The 26,791-nt window shown below is 38.1% G+C and overlaps 1 protein-coding gene across 1 annotated transcript in view; it reads left to right on the top strand.

Moving 5' to 3' along the window:
* kcng2 (potassium voltage-gated channel, subfamily G, member 2) overlaps positions 1 to 26,791 on the top strand; it is an 89,351-nt gene that overhangs the window by 10,851 nt on the left and 51,709 nt on the right. Inside the window, exon 2 of the mRNA XM_038287729.1 lies at positions 12,532 to 13,394. Within this exon, the coding sequence (XP_038143657.1) occupies positions 12,627 to 13,394 (768 nt within the window). The 5' untranslated portion in view covers positions 12,532 to 12,626. The remainder of the gene's footprint in view (positions 1 to 12,531; positions 13,395 to 26,791) is intronic.

Raw genomic sequence — 26,791 nt, 5'->3', positions numbered from 1 at the left:
GATGAGCAAAAATCAGAAAGAACTTACTGGCAAAACCACACTATAGTTTTAATGTCTGAATGATGAGCATGTTGATTGTTCCACTGGAGATAAACTGACTGATGTCTTAAAATTGTCATAAATATCAAAGTAAAGGTGTTAAAAAGATTTGGCTCAAGTATGATTGATGTAAAGCTTAAAGGATTCTGAATATTCAACAATAATTGTGGTATAAAACAATAAAAAAGTGCAGCATCCCAAACATGTAGGTTTTTGGGCTGTTATCATTATATGATTATATAAAGAACACATTTGTGAGGAAGAAGATGGATGGATGAATCCTTTTTTTATTTTTATTTTTTTATTTGGAGTCTTCAACGATGTGTTTCACTGATCTTATATATATATATATATATAATAATTTTTTTTTTTTTTTTTTTTTACAGCAATAGTGGCTTGTTTTTTTTGGACTGTAGGCTGACAGCAAAGGGGGATGAGAGAGGGGGAGAGACCTGCGGCAAAGAATCACAGGTCAGATTCGAACCAGGGTCGGCCACGCCGAGGACTAAAGCCTCATCTGTGTGTGTGTCCCAGTGAATGCAAATTTGCCTCCGCCCCCTACACAGACACTCTGCTTGCACCTCTCCAAAATTGTAGGTGACTGCAGACAGAAGGCCTCTGATTGGTCAAATCTACATCCGCTCTACACTATGGGCCGGATCTATCAAAGGTTTGCGTGTATAAAAACGTGAGCTATTTCACTGCGCACGCTAAAAAATGTACAAACTGATTTATCAACAGCGTGCTAAAAGAATTTGGTCTTTAAAACGTGCTAAATAGCGCCTCTTATCCATTTAGTACTTTTGCAATGAATATGCAATATGGGGCGTTTACACGCAAAAGTGCGTCTTGTGGGAGGAGAACATGTAAATATACAAATTTAGCATTCGCAAAGTGATTTATCAAACCTGAAAGCAATTTTGCTAACAATATCTGACTCTATATTTAACACGTTTCAAAAGAAGGTGCAAATGGTCTGTATGCGTAATTGCGCACACATGGCAGCGGTTATTGTCTCAAGAAGGAGACATCGAAATGAAGCAAGGAGACGCAGAGATTGCATTTTTTCACTCCGTGTGAATATTTTTGCAATGAACGAGGAAACGATCATCAAAACATATCGTTTATCCAGCATTGCCATTTTGGAGCTGTTGGGGGAACTCCGAATGGATTTGGAGCCAGCCACAAGGAGGACCCACGCAATACCAGATATCACAAAACTCCTTGCAACATTGCACTTTTTTGAATCTGGGTCATTCCACGCAAAATTGGATCTTGATAAATCAGGCTCTTTGTGTATTTTCTGTTTGGTACCTTACCAGCTTGTTTTGTTTCTATGACCACCATTGTGGAAAACAACTCGTGAAGTTCAACAAGGTAGAAGAGCGAGCTGCGTGAGAACACTGGGACCCTTTTTCCACCTGGATCTCCGCTTTTTTTTGCCCTCATTTCCCTCCGTTGTGGGACAAACTTACCCCCCACTTCCACACCGCCTCGGCCGTATCTAAACCCACAGCTAGTTCCTGATTGTCCCTCTTGCGTTGTGGCGTGGAATAACCACGCTTCAATATTGGGCATAAATCAAACACATCTCCGACAAGATCATTGCGACACACTGCTAATGGGGGCTAACCAGGGCTTAAGGCCTCTGTACATGGGCCGCGTGCACTAACCACTGCGCCACCAAAACATGCCCAGAATATTATAATTTTATACAATTTTATATCATTTCATTTTTGCGTTTTTGAATTATTGTATTTTATTTTTATTGTCATCGAATTTATGCCTGAAATGGGACTTCTGAGTTATTAGACTCAAGTCCAACCCTATGGGAGTAGTATAAATATTTAAGTATTTGTTGTAAAGTAAACTGCACATTGGCCTTCAAAGCTGTCACGTAGAACTTGCCCATAATTTTTTGACTCCTGGATTTCACTTTGAAGCATCCAGGCATGTCTCTGAATACCCGCACCGTCCGTAAAACCAGCTTCCCTACAAAACGCTGATAGCTGAAGCTGGGTGTGATGTAGCCCTGGTGGGCCGGTGTCGCTCGGCCACAGGACTGGATGTGTTCCAAATCTTTAGGTCTGTTCATAAAGGGAACAGCGGTGCCGCTGTGTTGTTGAGCTTTCAGAGTACATTAATAACAGGCTTTGGGTTAAAGACTGTCAAGCCATTTAGCATATTTATAATTCATACAAGAGAAAACCGTCTGCAAAGCTTTTACATTTCCAGCTACAAACATTAGACACTGAATCATAATAGAGCTTCTTTCTCAACACAATCATCACAGTGACTCATTGTTTTATGGGACGCCTCAATCACTTTCCAACATACTCTGTTAATGCATATTACACTTTAGCTGACATATTTTCAGTTTTTCCAAACTACAAAACAGAAATCTGTCAACTGTTTTTTTTTTTTTAACTTTGGTTTTGTAGCCAAGGGACTTAAATGTCCTGATATATATGGAATGAAAATGAAAAGGAAATGGCGTGACGAGACCAGTCCGAAAGTAACAGTTCAGTGTCATTTAAGCTCTTCTTTTGTATGAGTGCTTCAGAGTTGTCGCAAAGATGAAGATGAAAATGTGGGAGAGAATCAGTGGTTTGTAGATTGCTGATTTATGCAAAGTGTCATGCAAATTTGGTTTGCATGAGCAACTGGTGGCAAAATAATACGTTTAAGTGCTTCCTGAACTTCTGGTGCAGTATCACCTGTACTACAATAGAGCAATATTTCAGCCTGCTTTTGGTCCCTCTAACCATTTCTATTGTTGCGTCATCCCACATGAACATAATGCTTGAATGTAAATCAGCTCCAAGGTTGAGGAACGAGAAGCTACATATATTTGACATGCAAATTAATATAATCAAAGGCCATCTGTATGTAGCCTAATTTCTGATGTAAAAAATATATCCAAAACTTCTAAACTGGTTTCTTTCTTCAAAATAACATATCTGTCTTTATTCAGCTTAAAGCGAGCAACCCTTATAATGAAAACCTCATCGTTTTTCTGTCTGTTTATTAACAGCATAATGATTAATTTAGTATTTAGCTCATGGCAGTGAAGCCATTCTGTTGTTGATTTTACATTTTAAGTTAGAGATTGAACTAACAAATACTGCAGAGGGGGGAAATAGAGATAAAATAAAGCAGAATGATGAAAAGGGGTCCCTATGTCCTCTAGCAGTCTAAGCCTATAGCAGCATAACTATAGAGATAGCTAAGGATAACCTGAACAACTATAAGTATAAGCTTTATCAAAAAGGAAAGTTTTAAACTTACACTTAAAAGTAGACAAACACTTTTCAAAAAGCCAATTTGATTATTTGTTTACTACTTTGTAAAAAAAGAAATATCTATGATATAAAGGAACCAGTATGACTTTTTATTTCTTTGTGTTTTGAGTGCCTCCTATACAATCTTAATTTCTTTCCCACTGTCCCTCTGAAGTCTCCCCAGGGCTCAGTGTCATGCTCAATAAACTGCTCCTGTCAGAAGCACTTTACAGGCTAGCTGTAAAGGTAGCGCTCTATCCACCCCTGCCCTGGAGAAAATGAACCGTTTTCAAATGATTGGCCTCACCATAGAAGAGTAAAGTTTTTTCACTAATCCCCCCCAGGGTGGGTTTGCTGTCTTTGTCTGTTGAGATGATGTGTGGAGCCTTGTTACGTCCCCTCCTCTGGCTTAGGTCCTCACCATTCATTAGCAGCATTTTTGCAGTTCCACTCTGCATATTTAGACATTTGTAAATAAGTATTTTGGAATGTGCATTAAAATTGAAGAGGATCCTTTTAAGAAGATATTGCTTCTATCAAAGCAGATGATTCTCTCTCAGAATTCATTTTTCTTTACAGATGTTTTGAAAGATCAGTGGTATTTTTTTTACTTAAAAAGAGAAAAAGACATCCAATTAATTTTATTCAGATACCATTTGAAAAATCTTTTATCACAAAGGGAAATGAAACGTTGCAGGATCTGTTTCATGCTGTTTGAACAAGTTGTGGACGTTGATGGCTGAATACAGGAAGGAAGTGCGTTGTTGGTTTGTCATGTCTGAAGAAGCCTGTGACTGAACACAGTGTTTTTGTTACCTCCAGCAAGGAGTCTCTGTTTTCATCTGTTTGTGTTTGATTGAATTTTCATAGGAGATCCAGATCTCCATCTGGATCAAAAATTTTTTGATAGATTCTGTGAATACAGGTATTAGCTTTATGTGGAATCACAATATTTTGGAGGAAATTAGCTGCTTGTTGAAGTTCTGTGTTCTCTGAGTCTGAGTGACAGTGTGATTAGGAGGATGCTCACAATTGTCCATAATGTTCTTCATTTGATAAAGAATGAATAAGTGACTTATTTGCTTAAACATTTTACACATTTTAAGAAGAACTTTTCAATGTAAAATAATCTCCAGAGAACTTACAGCAGGTTCTAAGGAAACAGGCCATTTTTATTAGCTTTTTGAGCACCTGTAAGTCACTGGATCAGAGGATGGAAGAAGAGACTATCCACAACAGATTTTCAATTCAATTCAGTTTATTTGTATACTGCAAATTCAGAACCCACGTCATCTCAAGCCACTTTACAATTCAACCAGATCATGCATTTAAATTGATTCAAAGTTTTCTATCTAAGGAAAACCACTTGATTGCATTGACTCAAAGGCAATCCCTCACACTAAGCATGCTTGTAGTGACAGTGGAGAGGAAAAACTCCCTTTTAACAGAAAGAAACCTCCAGCAGAACCAGGCTTAGTGTGAAAGGCCATCTGCTGAGGCCGACTGGGGTTCAAGAAGGAGACTTATATGAGATATGCACCATCGTGCTGCATATTGCTGCAGACACTCCCCTTAAACCATAGTAGTGCAATGTGATTAGCAGACTCATTTTTGGTTGGTCTGTAATGGTTGAAGTGGGAATGGTACCGCATCAATTCATTTGTCCAGTTTACGCATAAATACCTTGAGAATTAAGTTCACAGACAAGGTAATGGGAACATGGAAGGAACTAAGCTAGCTTTCTTGTAGATGGCTTCACAGAGTTTGTTGTCCAGATGAACACTAAGGTATTTATAATCTTCAACCGCAGATCTTCTTTACCAATGACATTTATAGAATTCAACTTGCTTCTTTTATTTTTGAAATCTACCATAATTTCCATGGCGATAAGCAAACTGTAGGGGGTCCTGATAGCTTGTAGTTGTTTGGTTGCTGAGGTGAGTTGACAGAAGTCTCTCTAGGACCTTCATGATGACCGGGCAGCTGCTCTATGGTCATTGATGACTGTTGGCTGCGTCTTCTTTGGTACTAGAACAACACAGGAGATCTTCCACATGACTGGAACTGTCTCCTAGGTTAGGCTAAAGTTAAAGACCTGCTGTAGAGGAGCTGCTCTGCACAGGCCTTTAGAACCCTGACACTATCAGGATCTGGTGATTTATCGTAAGTAATTCTCTCCAGTCGCCTCCTCATTTGACTTCTAGAGACACTAAGGTTGAATGTGGAGTTGTCTGATTTGGTTTAGAAAAAGCAAATGAAAGCATAAAGGTCCTCAGCAGAGATAAAAGATGAAATATTAGGTGTGAGAGAGAAGCTTTGGGTCAAAAAAGGACAGATTGTCCGATTGTCTGTGGGCAGGAGAGGAGGTTTCTCAGCTTGTTCCTGAATTAAACCTTTAAAATATGAACTGTCCATCTGTCTGATCGTCCTTCGCTTGAAGTCTGGGATCTTCTCCACTCCCGACCACACATTTCTAGTATTGCTCTTGCTCTCAAGCTTCTTCTTGCACTTCAGGCATCTTATCTTGATTTAAAGTTGCTTCTGTATATCGCTCAAATATTTTCCTGTGTTCCACACTTAAGGGACTCTTTTCCTTGTTTAGTTGTTCTGTCAGGTCGCTGGTGATCTAGAGTTTGTTTTAGGAGTTTATTAATTTTCCATGAATAGCCTACTTCTAATTCTGCCTAAATATAAATGATGGAAAAAGTTTTTTTTCCACTGCAGAATTCTCTTGCTTTGATTTTAAGCCATTCATTAATTTACTCTGACAAGACGACTTTGTAAGATTATAGTTTCCAGATCTACATTACATCCTTTGCTACAGTCTAAACTGCCCATATAAAACCATTCCTTGCATATACAAAGATTCTTGTTAATCTTGGAAGAAAAGTCGGCATTGAATAATAGATTGTGAGTCAGTGTTTATATGAAAAATGGATAAACCCCTCCTGCTGAAGATTAAACACTGAGTATACAGCATGTGAGCGTTTTCTATACACAACAGCTGAGACTGTTTTGTTTTCATATTTTCCTTGGTCTGCAGCGATAAGGTCGAAATGATGAAGTGCACTTACAGCATCATTTTTAAAAAGGAACAAAGCAGAGCAGGATGGGGATACAGTAAATAGAAGAGCAACAAATTTAAATTCAATTGCGTGAGTTCAAAGCACAGCATGCCACCCGTATGCTTTTCTTTGAGGTGTCGTTGCAATTAAAGCACAGAGAACATGCTTCCCACTTTCCTATATGAAAATAATCTGCTTCTATTTCCTCTTAAAAAAACTTGGCTCTTCTTTTGTTTTTGTTTTTTTGTCCAAAAAGAAACATTCAGACGATGTCTAAATTATCCATGTCAGACTTCCATTCTTTTAAACAGATCATGAGTCAGACTACTACATCTTAAATAAGTTATGAGCTGCTTGTGTCATTGGAGAAGCTTGTCAAAATAGGAGGTAACTTTAAGCCATATGGCTGTCCCTCTGAGGTTGTTCCCACTCTTTAACAAAAAAAAGTGTTTTTTAAGCACAAGTGACAGTACAACCCATAAATCAGTAGCTTGTAGAATTACCCTTATATAACCCAGTTTAAATCAGGCTTTAGATGTCTTCACAGGTGGTCTGACATTTAACTTTTAAGTACATGAGTTCATGGTTGACATGATGATTGCAAATGGCTGGATCCAGGTGCAGAAAATGATCCTCCTGACACTATTGTGCTGGGTAAACTGTAAATGTTTTACTTTTTTACAAGAAATAAATCGATTTGTCGATATATCGTGATATTTGGCTGCCCAATATAATATCGATCTATTCGTTCCTAATGTGGATTTACAAAAAAAAAAAAAATGTTTACCTAAAACAATGAGGGGAAAATGGACTACCTCTGCACCGCCACTCTAGAAGTCTGGACTCAGGAAGAACAGGAACACGCAGCATAAATATGGGTGGATTGGAACAGAGGCGTACTTGTGAGGTCATCACACGCTCAGCAAGTCTGGAGCTGCATTTCACCGCCTGTTATTAATGGTCTGTAGATAAGTAGGGAGTGGCGGCCTAGTGGTTAGGGCATAGGGCTTTGAATCCTGACGTTGTGTGTTCAATACCCCACTCCCACAGAGTACCACTCTGGAACCCTGAGCAAGACCCTTAACCCCACACTGCTCCCCGGGCGCCGCACAATGGCAGCCCACCACTCCCCAAGGGGATGGGTTCAATGCAGAGAATTCATTTCCCTCAGGGATTGTTAAAGTATGTTTTAAAAAAAAAAATTATTATGACTTTTTTCTTTTAGTGGAGGAATAATAATTAACACAATCAGATAAACACAAATCAAGTTTTACCAAATAAAACAAAAACTCGCCATCAGAGCCAGCGGTCCTTCACATACGGCTATGCAGAGAGAGGGCTGCTGCAGACGGGCTAGGATTAGACCTGGCTGCTGTTACCCTCAGAGGTCCACTGGTTGCCGCCGTCCTCTCAACATTGGAATCAGTTAATGGGCCATATAGTGACACTTAAAGGTATAATGTTCTTGCCTAGAATAATCTTAAAACATAATTTTATTGAACAACTGCAACAGAAAAATGAACATTTGACTTAATACTCTGAGCTCTGCGAGCCTACCATTGAAAGCTGCTGCTGCTGCAGTGCATGCTGGGACAGCTGTTAATCTCAAGAACAGGATAAGTCTGCTCTGATGTATACTGGGTAGAGGGAGGGGTGAGAACAACATCTGGGACTTTGTCTGTTCTCGGTCTGGTGCTCTTGTGCATTGGAACAGTACTAGGGCTGAGGGTGACGACGTTTCACGAGTACACGAGCACATGAGAACGCACAAGTACACATATTGAGAAACGGACATGGACTGCCTCAAACCCCAAAACAACATGGATTATGATGAACATATACAGCACTTACTTTTCAATTTGAGAGCTGGGTAAAATATCACAATATATAGGCATAGCAATATTGTGATATTGTATCGTGACCCAAGTATCGTGAGACATGTCGTATCACAACACCCATGGCAATACCCACCCCTAATTCGGGGTCTGATTTTTTACCAGACTTGGTGCCGTATATCATAGATAAACATCTCCAACTTCTCTCTTCTGTCCAGTTTTCATTGATAAACTTGTTAGACCTGCTAACTTTACTGTCTTAGATTGAGCAATGTTCTGTGAGATCCGGGCGTGAACTTCTTATTGCTCTTTTCATAACGCTCCTAGGAGAAATTGGCAGGGTTTTCGACTTCAGAGAAGTCTTTCTTGATAAACATCAAACAGAAAACAGATTGAACTAAGAATCATTCATAGAATAAAGAGCTTGTGTGTTTTTTGAACATTTGAGGTCAAATTAAAATTTTTACTAAACCTGATAAAGAATAAATTACTTTTGTTGAGCATAGCAGTGGTGCAGGGGTAAAAATTCTGACCCAGATATGGAAGCATTAAAGGAGTCATCGCCTGGAAATCTGAATATTTCATGTTAAAACATTATGTATTGGTATAATTTAAAACAGAGATTTCCAACCGGGGGTAGCAGTACCCCTAGTGGTCACTGAGTGTATTGCAAGGGCTACATGAAAATATTTAATTTCTCAGGTAGTAAAATAAAATTGCGCTGGGATCTGTTCTGCTTTTTGAGGAGCCAACTAAAAAGTAAAACAAACTTTTTTTAACCCAAAAGTAAGTTTTTCTTATATGTCTGAGTTCAGCTTCAGCTTTGACACAGATCAAAACTGACTCGATGTAGAAAACAGCCTGATATCAGCTGTTTCACCAAACCTGATCAAAGCAGCTCAGGTGTCATAATTGGTGAAAACAGAGTCAAAAAATCGAGTCAGTCTGACTATAATTTTCGTTCAGTATTTTGTTCTCAATTCAACAAGTTTAAATGTAATTATAAGAGAATTAGTCAGAGTAGCTCCAGTTTTATAAATACAGATCTCTTAATAGGGATTGTTTTTATTTTGATTCCTTACTAGCTTCCGGGCTACATATTTATGTTTTTTTTTTTGTTTGAGTTGGAAAAAAAATAACATATATACACTACCATTCAAAAGTTTGAGGTCACCCAAACAATTTTGTGTTTTCCTGAAAAGTCACACTTACAGGTGCTGGTCATAAAATTAGAATATCATGAAAAAGTAGATTGATTTCAGTAATTCCATTTAAAAAGTGAAACTTGTATATTATATTCATACATTACATACAAACTCATATATTTCAGATTTTTATTTTGTTTAATTTTGATGATTACAAATGACAACAAATGAAAATCTCAAATTCATCATATCAGAAAATTAGAATATTGTGAAAAGGTTCAAAATTGATGGCCCCTGGTGCCACACTCTAATCAGCTAATTAACTCAAACCACCTGCAAAAGCCTTTAAATGGTCTTTCAGTCTAGTTCTATAGGCTACACAATCATGGGGAAGACTGCTGACTTGACAGTTGTCCAAAAGACGACCATCGACACCTTGCACAAGGAGGGCAAGACACAAAAGGTCATCGCTAAAGAGGCTGGCTGTTCACAGAGCTCAGTGTCCAAGCACATTAATAGAGAGGCGAAGGGAAGGAAAAGATGTGGTCGAAAAAAGTGTACAAGCAAGAGAGATAACCGCACCCTGGAGAGGATTGTGAAACAAAACCCATTCAAAAATGTGGGGGAGATTCACAAAGAGTGGACTGCAGCTGGAGTGAGTGCTTCAAGAACCACCACACACAGACGTATGAAAGACATGGGTTTCTGCTGTCGCATTCCTTGTGTCAAGCCACTCTTGAACCACAGACAGCGTCAGAAGCGTCTTGCCTGGGCTAAAGAGAAACAGGACTGGACTGCTGGTGAGTGGTCCAAAGTCATGTTCTCTGATGAAAGTAAATTTTGCATTTCCTTTGGAAATCAAGGTCCCAGAGTCTGGAGGAAAAGAAGAGAGGCACTTCATCCACGTTGCTTGAAGTCCAGTGTAAAGTTTCCACAGTCAGTGATGGTTTGGGGTGCCATGTCATCTGCTGGTGTTGGTCCATTGTGTTTTCTGAGGTCCAGGGTCAACGCAGCCACATACCAGGAAGTTTTAGAGCACTTCATGCTTCCTGCAGCTGACCAACTTTTTGGAGATGCAGATTTCATTTTCCAACAGGACTTGGCACCTGCACACAGTGCCAAAGCTACCAGTACCTGGTTGAAGGACCATGGTATCCCTGTTCTTAATTGGCCAGCAAACTCTCCTGACCTTAACCCCATAGAAAATCTATGGGGTATTGTGAAGAAGAAGATGCAATACACCAGACCCAACAATTCAGAAGAGCTAAAAGCCACTATTAGAGCAACCTGGGCTATCATAACACCTGAGCAGTGCCACAGACTGATCGACTCCATGCCACGCCGCATTGCTGCAGTAATACAGGCCAAAGGAGGCCCAACTATATAATACTGAGTGCTGTACATGCTCATACTTTTCATGTTCATACTTTTCAGTTGGCCAACATTTCTATAAATCCTTTGTTTTTATTGGTCTTCAGTAATATTCTAATTTTCTGATATGATGAATTTGAGATTTTCATTTGTTGTCATTTGTAATCATCAAAATTAAACAAAATAAACATCTGAAATATATGAGTTTGTATGTAATGTATGAATATAATATACAAGTTTCACTTTTTAAATGGAATTACTGAAATCAATCTACTTTTTCATGATATTCTAATTTTATGACCAGCACCTGTATTTAACACCATACGTTGTGAAATGAATAGAAAATAGAGTCAAGACATTGACAAGGTTAGATATAATGATTTGTATTTGAAATAAGATTTTTTTTACATCAAACTTTGCTTTCGTCAAAGAATCCTCCATTTGCAGCAATTATAGCTTTGCAGACCTTTGGCCTTCTAGCTGTTAATTTGTTGAGGTAATCTGGAGAAATTGCACCCCACGCTTCCAGAAGCAGCTCCCACAAGTTGGATTGGTTGGATGGGCACTTCCTGCGTACCATACGGTCAAGCTGTTCTCTTTTTTTTTTAGTGGCCAGTCTCAGATATGGCTTTTTCTTTGCCACCCTACCCTGAAGCCCAGAATCCTGCAGCCGCCTCTTCACTGTAGATGTTGACACTGGTGTTTTGCAGGTACTTTTTCATGAAGATGCCAGTTGGGGACCTGTGAGGCGTCTGTTTCTCAAACTAGAGACTAATGTAATTATGTTCTTGCTCAGTTATGCAACGCGGCCTCCCACTTCTTTTTCTACTCTGGTTAGAGCCTGTTTGTGCTGTCCTCTGAAGGGAGTAGTACACCCCGTTGTAGGAAATCTTTAATTTCTTAGCAATTTCTATCATAGAATAGCCTTCATTTCTAAGAACAAGAATAGACTGTCGAGTTTCAGATGAAAGTTCTCTTTTTCTGGCCATTTTGAGCATTTAATTGACCCCACAAATGTGATGCTCCAGAAACTGAATCTGCTCAAAGGAAGGTCAGTTTTGTAGCTTCTGTAACGAGCTAAACTGTTTTCAGATGTGCGAACATGATTGCACAAGGGTTTTCTAATCATCAATTAGCCTTCTGAGCCAATGAGCAAACACATTGTACCATTAGAACACTGGAGTGATAGCTGCTGGAAATGGGCCTCTATGCACCTATGTAGATATTACACCAAAAACCAGACATTTGCAGCTGGAATAGTCATTTACCACATTAGCAATGCACAGAGTGTATTTCTGTAAAGTTAAGACTAATTTAAAGTTATCTTCATTGAAAAATACAGTGTTTTTCCTTAAAAAATAAGGACATTTCAATGTGACCCCAAACTTTTGAACGGCAGTGTATATATATACTTTTTTGTTTTAGATCATTTTTAAACTTTTAATATCGGATAGAATTTTTTTTTTAAATAAATATTTTTAAATTCTAACAGATGTTTTTTTGTCTGATTGTGGAGATCTTCTTAACACAGAAACTTTGCTTAAAGAAAAAGGTCTGTGGTTTGCCACATATTCTGCTGCTTTCATACTGCAGATAATATTCTGATATCCTGTCTGAAGCATCTGTTTGAACTGTAAAATGCCTTGAGATGACGTGTTGTGAATTTGCGCTATAGAAATAAACTGAATTGAAATAAAAGCAAACATTTAGAGGGATTTTCTTAAGTTCACTATTATTTTTTTAGTAGTTTTGTTCTTATTTCCAATGTAAATATTATTTCTTTTTCATTCCACAGAGACCATATTTGTTGCTGAATGGGTGACAAGCCTTCAGTCACTTTATATACTCTACATATAGTGAAGGGCAGGGTCCCCCAGCTGGGTTGCAGGGATGTACCAGGAGGTGGCCTTCTTGGCAGGCAGCACTGACCACCAGTTCAAAACCTTCAGCTACAACCGAGTGGAAAATCCACAGGAGGTCACATCCAAAAAGGGTTTGTTCTACAAAAGAGCCCAGGTTCTGCTCCAGCCTCAGCCCAACCAGCAGGATAAAGATGACAGGGCGGCCATAATCAATGTCGGTGGGATCAAGTATCACATCCCCTGGTCCACGCTGGACGAGTTCCCTCTGACACGATTAGGCAAGCTGCGCAGCTGCAGCAACGAAGCCGAGATCATGGACGTGTGCGACGACTATGACGGCAGCTGCAACGAGTACTTCTTCGACAGGAACCCGTCTGCTTTCCGAATCATTGTGACCTTTCTGGCTGCTGGGAAGCTGAGGCTGCTGAGGGAGATGTGCGCCCTGTCCTTCCAGGAGGAGCTGCTATACTGGGGCCTGGAGGATGATAACCTGGAATGGTGCTGCCTCAGGAAGCTGCGTCTAAGGCAGGAGGAGTACAAGGAGCAGCAAAGGCTGGAAGAAGAGGAGGCCGAGCTCACCGCCCCACAGTCCTGCGAGGAGAGCCAACAGCCCCCTGGAGGACCGGAGGAGACCCTCTCAGGGGGTTGCATGCGAAGGCTGAGGGACATGGTGGAGAACCCGCACTCAGGCCTACCGGGGAAGATCTTTGCTTGCCTGTCGGTGCTGTTTGTCGCCATCACTGCTGTGACGTTGTGCGTCAGCACCATGCCTGACCTCAGAGAGGAGGAGGAGAGGGTGAGTTTTCTTCTCTATTAAAAGTAGATGGGAAATTATGGAATGCATATTTTAGATTACAAGCAGCGGTGGTTGGTAACCAGTTAAATTTACTCTTTTCACCAAAATATACTTTCTGCACCATACTTGTAACGTTTTCTTGAATAATATATGTTTTTTCTTAATTCCTTCTTTGTACACAAACTTACTTGGATCTAACATGACATTTGGAGGTCAAGCTAATCTGCACGGAGCAAGTATTGTCAATGATTTCATATGTTTTATGGTAAAAGAAAATTGGTTTGAAAAAGAGATTCCTTTATCCGCTATTGTTTTTGCAATTAGATAAATTGCTTGTTTTAATTATTATTAAAAAAATACCTTAAATTGCACATAATTTTACATTTTGTTCTGTCTTTAATATTACTTTTTTAAATATAAGAAGTTATTGTCAGTTAGTCCTTACTTTAGCAGCTTTTTTACCAAATACTTTTTTAGTCTTAAGTCATTTCTTGGTTTAATATGTTTTACTGAAGTTAAAATATAGTGAAGTTTATTTAATCTCGCTTGAGTACACTTTTTGAGTTGTCTGCCAGCCTCAGACTATTTGATATTATAGATATTATACGTGATATGATGAAATTACAGGTATTATTGAAAATGCTGGAACACCGACTATAGAGTCCTAAAAAGACATGTTAATAGAATACTTCTTTAGATTACAAAATATAAAATAAATAGAAGTTAATTTGTTGAGAAAGTCTCTAACAACACGCCTTGTCTCTCTGACTGTGAGCAGTTTGTTATGTAGTCTGACTGTCAGTGTTTTGGAGGAGGGAGAGGCTCGCTCACTAAAGACAGCAAACTAAGAGTGATCAGTGCTTTTTATGTTAATCCAATGCAAGGGTGTAACTTTGTGATGAAATTTGGTGGGGACACTAAGGGTGGTTAATGGACCTACAGTTTCTCAACTTGAACCCTTTCATTAGGTTTTTGTATTTTCCATAAATGAGCTCAAATATATATTCAATGAATGCTTTCCTGTTGAAAACAAAAGAGAACCATCACACACTGATTTTTATATTTATAGATAGTTAGAGAGATGCCTTTTAGTGCATTACATATATAGGGCCCAAAAAGATTAATGTATTAAAAAAAAAAAATTATCACATCCGAATCCGATGCCAAAATCGAGATATCATGTTTCCCTAGAAGTACAATTTCAATTCCAGAGACAGATTTGATGGTTGCAGAGGCTATGCATCAGAAGCATAAATTGGCCTTAAGGCTCGCTGTCATCCATGTTTAATCTACGTCTTTGTCAGAAAGAAACACCTTAAAAAATACAGACATGGGTCGGAAGAAGAGTTCCTGTCTGAACACAGACAGTGGGGATGAGGACAAGGAAAGATTGTTTACACTGAAGCACAGCACAAGACTGATGCTTCAGGATTCAGCAGGATCATGGGCGGTTCTAGACGGGGGCCAACAGGGGCCACTGCCCCCATAGATCATGTCCTGGGCCCTGTTATGGCCCCTGTAACAAAGACATAATACTAAAAGAAATTCCAATGATGATATGCGCTGGAACAGATATGGTTACTGATGGGTCCTTTGGATCTATTTCATTTCATTTTCAAAAAAAAAAAAACCACACACAAAGGGGATAGCTTCAGTGGTATTGAGATAGGATCCCAGTTTTCATCTGCTAAATGTTTTTTTTTTCAAAACAAATAAAAAAAAGATAGTCAGTTTATTTGACTTCTAAATCAGATTTGATAGAAAACTGTAAGTTTAACTTTAATTTAGTCAAAAAAATTAAAATTCCTAAATTATGAATGCATATTGACCTAATATTCTAAATAATAGCTTTATTTGTTTTTTTTTTTTGAGTTGCTTTTTTGCTATGCTAGGGATTTTTATTTTAATAATCCAAATGAACATTTTCAAGTCAAAAATAAATATTTGCAGTTGAAATTTCAATTAAACCGAATTGAATGCAAATTTTACTTCTTGCAGCTCTCTGAATATATTCGAATCCCTTGCCCTGTTTTTTTTTGTTTCATGCTTTTCTGTGCCCCCATGAAAACACGCTGGCCCCCTGGTACATTTGGTCTAGAACCACCACTGAGCAGGACAGAAACATTACAGACCTAGAATCCCAAAAATCAGTTCTTCATACCCTGACCATCTCTTGAGACTAATACGGTGCAAAGTATGATGATATTATTGTCATTCTGTTGATTGTTTATGGGGAGTTGATCATTTATTTATCATCAATCAAGTTATATTAATAAACTGCAGCGTTATTTGTTCTTTTTTGCACATTTCTATGTCTTAACAATTTTTCTGTGCATTTTATATTTCATTGTAAAAAAGCAATATTCTGAGATCAGAGTTAGGGGAGTTATTGATTAGGTTTGTGGTAATGGAGGATGCAAATGAGTTTCATGCTGTTTTCTAGCTCTCATAGTACAGTTTAATGAACATTTAGTGCAGATTATATTTCATTTATACAGTTTATATATATATATATATATATATATATATATATATATATATATATATATATATATATATATAGCCATTACCAGTATCTTAGCTGTTCCTAGGACTGCACTCTTCTGGAAAGAGACCTCGAATTTTTTACCTCTAATCTGCTGTAGACACTCTCCCAGTTTGGGGGTCACAGCCCCCAGTGCTCCAATCACCACTGGCACCACTGCTGCTCTTACTTTCCACATCTTTTCTAGCTCCTCTTTCAGCCCTTGGTATTTCTCAAGCTTCTGGTGTTCTTTCTTCTTGATGTTGCTGTCGCTTGGGATTGCCACATCTATCACTACTGCCTTCTTCTGCTGTTTGTCGATCAACACGATGTCTGGTTGGTTAGCCATCACCTGTTTGTCGGTCTGGATCTTGAAGTCCCATAGGATCTTAGCTCGGTCATTCTCAACTACACCTATATATATATATATATATATATATATATATATATATATATATATATATATATATATATATATATATATATATATATATATATATATATATAGGTGCTTATTACACACTTCAAATAAACTTAGTGCCATGTGGTCAATTATACAATGAATATTCTGTATATGTCACGGTGGGGTGGAGGTTTGACAGCACCCAAATGCAGACACTGAAGCTGAAGTGGTTTCTTGAAGATTTAATAACAAAAAATGGTAACAGAAGCAAAAATCCAAAAACATAAATCCACAAAATTCACAAAAATTGAGAACCAGGAATCCTCACAACAAGGGGGCGAAGAAATGATGACAAACCCACCTCAGTGACTGAGCAGGAGGTGCAGATATGGGAGAGAGAAACAAAGACCAGGCTAATTAGCAGATTGGGAGCAGGTGTGAACAGAGGAGTCTAGAAGGGAGCTAGAAGAAGGAGACTGACACAAGAGGTCAACAGAGGGCAAACAAGAAATACCTAAGAACTCAAATACAATCAAAAATAACTAGAATAACACATAAAGGATAAAACGAATGCAACTAGAAAAGAAAGAAAAACATGGATCAAAGTGAAACTGAAAACTCAAAAAGAAAACTTAAACAGAACCAAAACTGTACCAATATGTAACTGTGCATTAACTGTGAGTGTGCATGCCGGATTTTATTTCACATGTATTATATATTATTTATAAATGTATTATATATTTTTACTCATTGCTTACTAGATTACTGTGTATACAGCAATGTTTTACAGGGAGTGTGTGTGTATGTGTGTTTCAATTATGAAAGGTGGAAACTCTAGTTCTAAAGGTTTGGGTTATGGAAAATAAAGCTGCTGCCATATGACTCCTTATTTGCAAAGACAAAGCAGGATGGGATTCCATTGTGACAAACTGTGAAGGGATTCAATGTATGACTACTGCATGTCACTGCAGCATTAATGGCCAGTTTTATGACAATAAAGCTTTCAGTGTCTTTAACACTTCCTATGCATACAATTGGTGCTTTTCATCATGTGGAAAAATAACCAAAATAGCCATCTTTGAGTCCTCAAATGCACAAATCCAACCTTAAATAGAAATGAGATTAGATCATGGATTGGATAATTTCAGTGCAATATGAAAGCAGATGGTAATCATGAAATAAGGGACACATTTAGGGGCTGCTCATGCATTATTTTCGTGTATGAAAATCCGGTATTTGTTCCCATAAAGGACTTAATTTGTGTCTGCGGAGCTCTAAACACTAAACAGACTCTCAGGATGAACATCCTGATGGTTTCTAAAACATCTGACAGAGGGGAAGGGAATCCGTTCTCAGGATTCCTCTGTTTTTCTCACCGCCTCGGGGTTGTGTATGCAGCAAAGCAGCTACTGTAGGATTCAGAATATGTTGATGCAGCAGCCCACATACAGAGACTTTCTGTGTCTTATTGTAAATCATCGTAAAATAAACCAAGACGAAGGCTCAGGGACAGCAGGCCCTTTACTTGAATACCAAATGATGGTGCAACACCTCCTTCTATTTACATACACGACATTCACGAGATAAAGGACAGCGAACACCAACTAAGTTTTCACACAGCTTTAGACACGGATGGATTCGCTTATTATTGCTGTCTTTACAAAAAAAGCCTGAAATATTTCCCACATGCAGCACATTTCTGTTGACCTGCTTTTACAAATTTAAATGATAGAGGCTGGAATGAATATGGAGTGAGCTCATTATGTAACTCTGATTATGGAAAATTGTATCCATGTGAGAAAAAACCTTGTTTACACAAATCCTCCCTAAAGCAGCTTAAGAATAAACATTAAACTGTAAATATTCTTTTAGTTACTGCTACACAAAGTGTTTAGGGACTTCCATAGTGATAAATACCTCTGTCACACTATAACCCATCTACTCTGTCAATAATGTAAGAAGGGGAACCGCCTTGGATGAACGATGGATCACCATTGTCTTTCTTAGCATCTGATACTGTACCATAAATAATTTAATTACTGTTGAAACCAGTGTGCCCTGTTTTCTTTTTGTATTTAAAAATATGATTTTTTTTTTTACAATTCTTCAGCAAACTCTATATACTGCATATAATCCCCCAGTGCTGTCCCAGCTCACTAGTGCTACGTTCATTTGATTCATGTTCAGGAATTCATGTTCATATTTAACCTCTTAACCAGGGGTAACCAATTAAAAATTAGAAAAGAAAATCATCAACCAGTAAAGGTCCAGAGACATTTTTTATTATAATCTGTTACATAAACAGAATTTAACACTGAAATAAAATTAGGTTTTTATGCATCCATATTATACATTGGATTTTGTAAATAAAAACAATAGAACATTTGTCCACTTTAAAATCTAAAGAGGTTTTTGAAGTAGAGAACAACAATCATTCACTAATCATAGTAATAAATAAAATTTTTAAAGGTATTCATGTTTATTCTTTTAAAAATGAAGACGCCTAGGCATTTTTATTGACAACAATCTATCCTGTCTGTTGTTTTAACATTTCTTCTTCTTAGTTTTAGCTTCAAAACATAATTTTTGGTATCTATGTGGCCATAAAACAGTTATGTAAAGAAAACTGCATCAGTATTTTAATTATAACAGTGCTGTCGTTTCTAAAGTCATTAATTCATCATATTTGTTTTCCTATAGGTGACCTTAAAAGGTTTTCAAAAAGCATAACATATGGGAACTTTAATAATTAAACAAAACTTGAATTGAAACTAACACAACATATCTCACAGTAGACAAGGGATGAATATAAAATATAAAATACAGGATGATTTTAGAGGAAAAAGGTTACTTTTAGATAAATTTATCCCCCAATACAGTCAATACAATACAGACTGTTATAAGATATGTTATAAGATGTTTATATCATGGTATATTTTTCTATCACGTTGCACAGCACTACCTGGACATGTTTTTCTATTTTCTCATACCTCGTTTGCTCACATAAACTGCATCGTGTACGGCCTATTTCCAAAAAAAGCTGTTAAGCTGTTTCCATTGATCAAACATAGACACAGAATCTGCAATTAGACTGAAAATCAGTCCCTAAAGGCTATGATTGTAATAACAATGATCCTCTGGATAAAACCCTGATTGTTTTAAAACAGACAATTAAAGACAGCATCTGAGTTCTTATTTTGGCTGCCTACCTGATGCGAAAGCTTAAGTGGTAGAATGGATTAAGATTTGCCTTAATGTATTCTACCACTTTTAGCCAGAAGCAACAAAATTAAGATGTAAAAAAGAACAGAACAAAATGAACTCTGATTGTTTCTTTTATTTAGAGCAGTGAAGGAGCGCATTAGTTGATTAACTTATTTTGGATAGAACCGAAGGACTCAAAGACAGCCAGACAACAGATATTAAACAGTTTATTTCAGGCGGGCTGCAGTAGCTCAGGGAAAAATCACCAGCATCAGAGACAGGAACCCCTGGGAGTGGAGACAGATGGTTAGTGACCAGGCAGAGACTATGGCACAGTTCAACAGAGATAACAGAGGTCACTAACCTTCACACAATCCGGGATTCAACTTGTAAGGTAGGCGGAAGGTCCTCTTGACGGGTTATGTCTCTGGGGATAATCTTCTTGATCCGAAGTCGGATTGGGGCGCAATCAGGGATCGAGCTCATGGGACAGGCAGATAAGCAGCGGTGACGGGACATGCACAGGGTCAGAGCCGGCTGAAAATCCAGTAAATCCAGGGAATAATCAGGAAAATCCAGGGCAAAATCCAGAGGCAGGGTCAGAGCACAGAAAAAGGCCAGGTAATCCAAACAATCAGGTCTGATATGGGTCTGAGAATCAGGAGGAAAACAGGTCATAAACAGGCAGGCGGAGAAACTAAGTTCGGTTGACTCACCAACAGTGTTGGGCACTTTACTTTGAAAAAGTAATTAGTTATAGTTACTAGTTACTTCTCCCAAAAAGTAACTGAGTTACTAACTGAGTTACTCCACAATAAAAGTAACTAGTTACTAGTAAAAGTAACCATTGCGTTACTTTTGCGTTTCTCGCCCCCGTAACCCTCACCACCCAGCCCCCACCTTCTCGCGGTGTGTTTCCAAAGCCAGCTGAATAGAGCGGACGACAAAGACCAGAACCTGCAGAGAGTTTAGCATTTATTGCAACTCAACGTAAATGACATCAGGGGGGAACGCCATGTGAAGTTTTTTAACAGGGCGTTCAGATCTGGTGAAATTAATAACTGGGGATGTTTAATTCTGAAATCCTGTGTGTTTGGGTTGTTATAGATACTTTAACATCTATCATCTATCTATCTATCTATCTCTCTAGATGTATACTCTGTGTGTGACATAAAATATGGATCTCCATCCCTGCCACAAAGGCCATCAAATAATGTTTAAAATAAAAAATACAGTAGGTTGAAAAGGCAGAGTATCCATCCATCCATCCATCCATCCATCCATCCATCCATCCATCCATCCATCCATCCATCCATCCATCCATCCATCCATCCATCCATCCATCCATCCATCCATCCATCCATCCATCCATCCATCCAGATTTCTCCCTTTCATTTGATCCTTAACACTCTCCATAGTTCTCCTGTGGCGCGAGCTGGGGATGTCTAATTCTGTTACGCGCCTTTAGCGAGCATGCAGGTTTCCTGTCGCTTGCGCGGTGAATCGTGCCGCCTGCGCTGTGCGGAGATGCAGAGGAAACCGTATCTGATGGGGAAATGCAGCTCGACGTAACACCGGTATTTCCATCTGGAAAACGCTGTTTTGCTGCTGGAGTCCTCCTCACTCTCCATCTCTCTGTGTGTGCTGTACGTTAACACCCGCCAGCAGAAACACCCACCTACCCAACTGACAGACGGAATCTCACTATACATCAGCCATTCTCATCCTCCCCTCTCTCATGACAACGCGTACACCTCTGGATGACCTAAAAAATAATCTTTAATATCTCTTAAACAAAAGTAGCACAAACAATTTTTTTTTCTGCACAAATCTGCACTAACGTTGCACTAACCATTCAGCTTATTTAGAGAGTTTTTTGACGTGGGTGGGGTGTCAGCTTCACGCAGCTGCGCACGAGTCCTATCATGAAAAAAGGTTCATTGTGCGACCTGAGTAACGCGCAGTAACGGGGTGTCTGCAATGGTAACTGCGTTATAGTTACAGTCAAAGTAATTAGTTAGATTACTCGTTACTAAAATAAGGTAACGGCGTTAGTAACGCCGTTACTTTCAACGCCGTTAGTCCCATCACTGCTCACCAAGAATGCTTGAATAATCTGGCACTGAAGTCTGAGCTGAGGATACGTTATATAGCAGCTGGTGCAGGTGGACCTGAAGAGAGTTAGAGGTTGGAGCTTGACAGGTGTGTAGAATGAGGGATCTGACCTGCATCAGCATTGAGATCATGACAAGGACAGGGCAGACCCCAGCCAGCACCCGCCTCTACCCTGCTCTGGTGCTCCATTTGCCAGGGGGTCTTCTCTCTGCACTTCCTGCACGTCAACACTTGGAAGCTTCTTGTAATTCTTGAAAATGTTGAATCTCAACCGATGATGAAAATACCCAGTATTGGGCACGTTACTTTGAAAAAATAATTTGTTATAGTTACTAGTTACTTCTCCCAAAAAGTAACTGAGTTAGTAACTGAGCTACTCCACAATAAAAGTAACTAGTTACTAGTAAAAGTAACTATTGCGTTACTTTTGCGAGTGTATGAAATTAATAACTGGGGATGTCTAATTCTGAAATCCTGTGTTTGGGTTTGGTATAGATACTGCAACATGTAACTATATCCATCCATCCATCCATCCATCCATCCATCCATCCATCCATCCATCCATCCATCCATCCATCCATCCATCCATCCATCCATCCATCCATCCATCCATCCATCCATCCATCCATCCATCCATCCATCCAGATTTCTCCCTTTCTCCATATAGGCTATCATTTGATCGTTCACGCTCTCCGTAGTTCCCCTGTGGCGCGAGCACAGGGGGGCTGTTACGCGCCTTTAGCGAGCATGCGCGTTTCCTGTGAATCGAGCCGCCACGCTGTGCGGAGATGCAGGGGAAACCGTATCTGATGGGGAAACGCAGCTCGACATAACACCAGTATTTCCATCTGGAAAACGCTGTTTTGCCGCCTGAGTCCTCCTCACTCTCCATCCTCCCCTCTCTCATGACGCGCGCACGAGTCCTATCATGAAAAAGGTTAATTGTGCGACCTGAGTAACGTGCAGTAACGGGATGTCAGCAATTGTAACTGCGTTATAGTTACAGTAAGAGTAATCATTTTGATTACACGTTACTAAAAAGGGTAGCGGCGTTAGTAACGCCGTTACTTTCAACTCCGTTACTCCCATCACTGAAAATACCCCATAGGACCTCTCAATGATTCTTGATGTTCATTCACCATAGACGTTGCATGTAAACAGGCTGCTTAAATGTGTTTTTTGTGAACCTGGCAAAACTTTCCACCTTCCTCTCTGATTATATTTTCTGGCGATACTCCATAATCTGTAATACAGTGACTTCATATATTTTTATAGGGTATGCTACATCAATAAAGACAAACTCATCATTTATTATTATTGTTATTATTAGTGTTGCACCAATACCAGTATCAGGCGGGTCCCCGATCCAGCACTAAAATGGTGGTATTGTCCTCGTGAGTACCAACAAATAGGGCACCGATACCATTTTGATGTTTGTATGTCACTTGAATGCAGCCTACTCTAGAAGTTCATGAAAGTTGCACTGTTTTGGCATTTAAGAGCCAAGACTTAGGGTTTAAAAGACATTATTCAATTATGAATGTAATTTTACCGTCTTACTGTTGCACTACCATTATGCATGTTATAATTTCACGAATGTTGCACTATTCTGGCCTTTCAGAGCCAAAAGTTTATTCAACTATTGTCACCCCTTCCAGGTAGGCAATAAAAAGTTCTACTGGATTCCCTTTGTATTAGTCTTTTTCCTGCTTCACAAACGTAGGCAGCAGCTTGACAAAGCCATGATGGCAATTATTTTACATCCAAGTAGTATGCAGTTCTTCATATATACACACACACATCAATTTCAAACAGATGGTATCAGTCTAAGCCAATACTGCACAGCCAGGTATCGGGGCCAAAAAATGGCATCAGCGCAACACTATTTATTATATAACAAAGGTCTTTAAAAATGAACATTGTAGTAAATCTAGATGTTCCATAATAGCTACTATCCTCTGCATTAGTTATTTCCTGCTGTGTGTTTTTATCAATGTACGGTGATGCACTGAGAATCAATGTCAAAATGCCTAACAGCAATTAAGAAAAAAGTGAAATGATACGCAGCTGATAATGCTCAAAGGACGGGTTCCTCTGGGCTCAGATTTGGCGATGCTGACATCCAACAGTCTGTGCTCTTTAATTAGGCCTGAGAGTCAAAGCGGAGCACATCCACTTGTTGCTGAGTTCAGCCTTCATCTTGCAGAAAGATAAGTACTGCAACCTGGGGCTTTTGTTCCAACTAACTACACATGTTGTGTTTGTCCATGAAAAGAAAAGCAAAAAGGCTTATTAAATCTGGCAAAGTCTTCCTCCTGAGACGTTTTATGTCCGCTTCTTCCCAGAAGGCTTCCTAAAGCCTTGGAGATGCGGGCTGCAGAGTTTGCATATATCACTCTAATTCATCTTTTGATGTCAGTAGACCAAAGTGTAATTACAGAGCTGCTCTGCAGTTTCTAGCTTTGTGAAAGTTATGGCTTCATCAGCAAAGTTGGAGCGGAATAAGCTGCATGTGTGTGAAGAATATGAACTTCTAAGGTGGAAAATAAAGCAAAACACTGACCGGGAAAACATATTTCTTATTTTATCTGCCACTAAACATTATTTGTTGTTTAATCTAAAAATGTCCTTTTTTTAAGTCCCAGAACTTTTTAAATTCAAAGCTGCAATTTTATTTAATTATTACGATGGAGTATTAGGGCCAGGCTACAGATTTTTTTTTCTATTTCGAGAATAAAGTCGCAACAAGAATAGTAATAAAATTACAAGAATAAAGTCGTAAAATTATGAGAATAAACGAGAATAAAGTTGTAATATAACGAGAAAAAAGTCATAAAATTACAAGAATAAAGTCGTAAAATTATGAGAATAAACGAGAATAAAGTCGTAATATAACGAGAAAAAAGTAATAAAATTATGAGAATAGAGTCATAAAAGTACGAGAATGTAGTCATAAAATTACAAGAATAAAGCCATGAAATTATGAGAATAAATGACAAGAAAGTCATAAAATTATGAGAATAAAGTCATACAATTACAAGAATAAAGTTGCAAAATTATGAGATTAAAGGAGAATGAAGTCGTAATATTAAGAGAAAAAAGTCCTAAACCTTTGAGAATAAAGTCATAAAATTACCAGAATCATAAAAGTACGAGAATAAAGTCATAAAAGTACGAGAATGTAGTCATAAAATTAAAAAAATAAAGCCGTAAAACTATGAGAATAAATGAAAAGAAAGTCATAAAATTACAAGAATAAAGTCGTAAATTTATGAGAATAAACGATAATAAAGTCATAATATTACGAGAAAAAAGTCATAAAATTATGAGAATAAATTCATAAAATTAACAGAATAAATTCATAAAATTATGAGAATAAAGTCGTAATATTAAAAGAATAAAGTCCTAAAATTACGAGAAACAAGTTGTATTTTGACAACTCATACAAGAAGCACTTTCTTCCCTAAAATGAGGAGTGTGGAGCATCATGTGAAGTTATTCTTTGGCTCTGGTTTGACCAATAAGGAAATCTTTTAGCACCAGCATCAAACTGGGCAGGATGTCAAAGTAGACTCTGGTTGCTGATTGGTGGAGCTGATTGGAGCTCAAAGCTTTCTTTCTGAAACTGTTTTTTTTTTTTTTTTTTTTTTTTTTTTTGTATGATGACTTTATTCTCATAATGTTACGACTTTATTCTCAAAATAAAAAAATCTCTAGCCTGACCCTAATACTCTGTCATACATTATAGTGTTAGTTAGAGATTGGGAAGGATTCTGTATCTTTCACTGCATGTAATATAATAACAATGATGTGAAAATAAAAACAAAAATGCAAGGGTTATCAGAATAATGAGGTTGGATGTTTTAAGTTTTTGTTTGAAACAAGAAATTATTAAAAATCGCAAACATTCAAGTATCTGACAGAGTCAGCCAACATCTCTTTTTTTTATATTATTGAAGCGCACTAGTTCCATTTCCTAGAAAGACCTGTGATGTTTCACAACTAAATGTAATATGGGGTGTTTGAAAACTTTATCAGGATTTTTTAAAATATAAAATAATCAAACCAAAAAAAAAATAAACACTCAAGCAAAACCATTTTTAAAGGGACAGTATGAAATGGAAACTCAGGGGTTCTCAAAGTCTAGGTCGGGACCCACTCAGTGTCATTGGACATCAAGAGAGGGGCTTGCACAATCATTTTCACAGTTATTGTGATCCCAAATATTGGGGGACAAATTACATAATAAAATGCATAATCCATAAAAAATCTGACCTTCATTGATTTCAAAATTAAATATACCATGATAATACACAATTAAAAAAGCAAATTACAGGTAAAATATTTGAAAAAAATGCAAACTAAGGGTTGTCTAATGAGTCATTAAGTAAAGTTTTTAGGCTGCTGCAACAATGTAAGTTCACCAATAAAAGTTACATTTCTTTCTCTAAAATGTGCATCTTTGTAGGAGAGTCAAACAGTCAGCACTGCTTTAGCTTTGTGAGGAGACTAGGTAGTTATCGGGTGGACGTGTCATTGAATTTAGTAGAAGTTTTAGTTTGATTTATTGATCATAAACATGGTCAAATATTATTGTTTTTATGGGGGTTTCACAAACTGCTGAGTGATGCTGAAATTAATGAAACGTGTTTCCTTAGGGGACTGAGACACCAACGCTGTTCCAGGCCTGATGCAAATATAACAGATGGCTCAGTTAACAGAAGGTCCTGTACTCACTGGGATCCATATGAAGGTTGCAGAAACTTTAAATAAATGGAAAAAAATTGGATCTATTCTACCTATTCCTCATGCAAAATTCTCTTAGAATGACGTCTTTGGTTCAGAAAAATAGCAGGATGCTTCTTGGACTAAACCATCGTAGATAAATTGCCTCCAATAACTGCACTGAATGCTAAATCTTTCTCCTTTGGCCATTGATTCCACACCCTGGTGTCTCTCAGTTTATAATTATAGGGTTTACCTCCATCATATGTGTAGTTGTAGACATTTAAAGCCTCTTTGTTGTCTAATTAGCATTGGTATCCATTGTTTACTGCTGTAAAGCTAACTGGACTCACCCGCTTTATGTCAAGTAAAATTTACGGAAGTAAAATTATGTCACAAAAACAACCTAAAAAGCCTAAATAGTTC

This window comes from Cyprinodon tularosa, unplaced genomic scaffold (genome assembly GCF_016077235.1).
Source record: "Cyprinodon tularosa strain WSP-4 unplaced genomic scaffold, ASM1607723v1 ctg244, whole genome shotgun sequence".
In the NCBI taxonomy this organism is placed as follows: Eukaryota; Metazoa; Chordata; class Actinopteri; order Cyprinodontiformes; family Cyprinodontidae; genus Cyprinodon; species Cyprinodon tularosa.
Note: the sequence above shows the minus strand (reverse complement) of the source record. Positions and strands in the feature narration are given on the sequence as shown.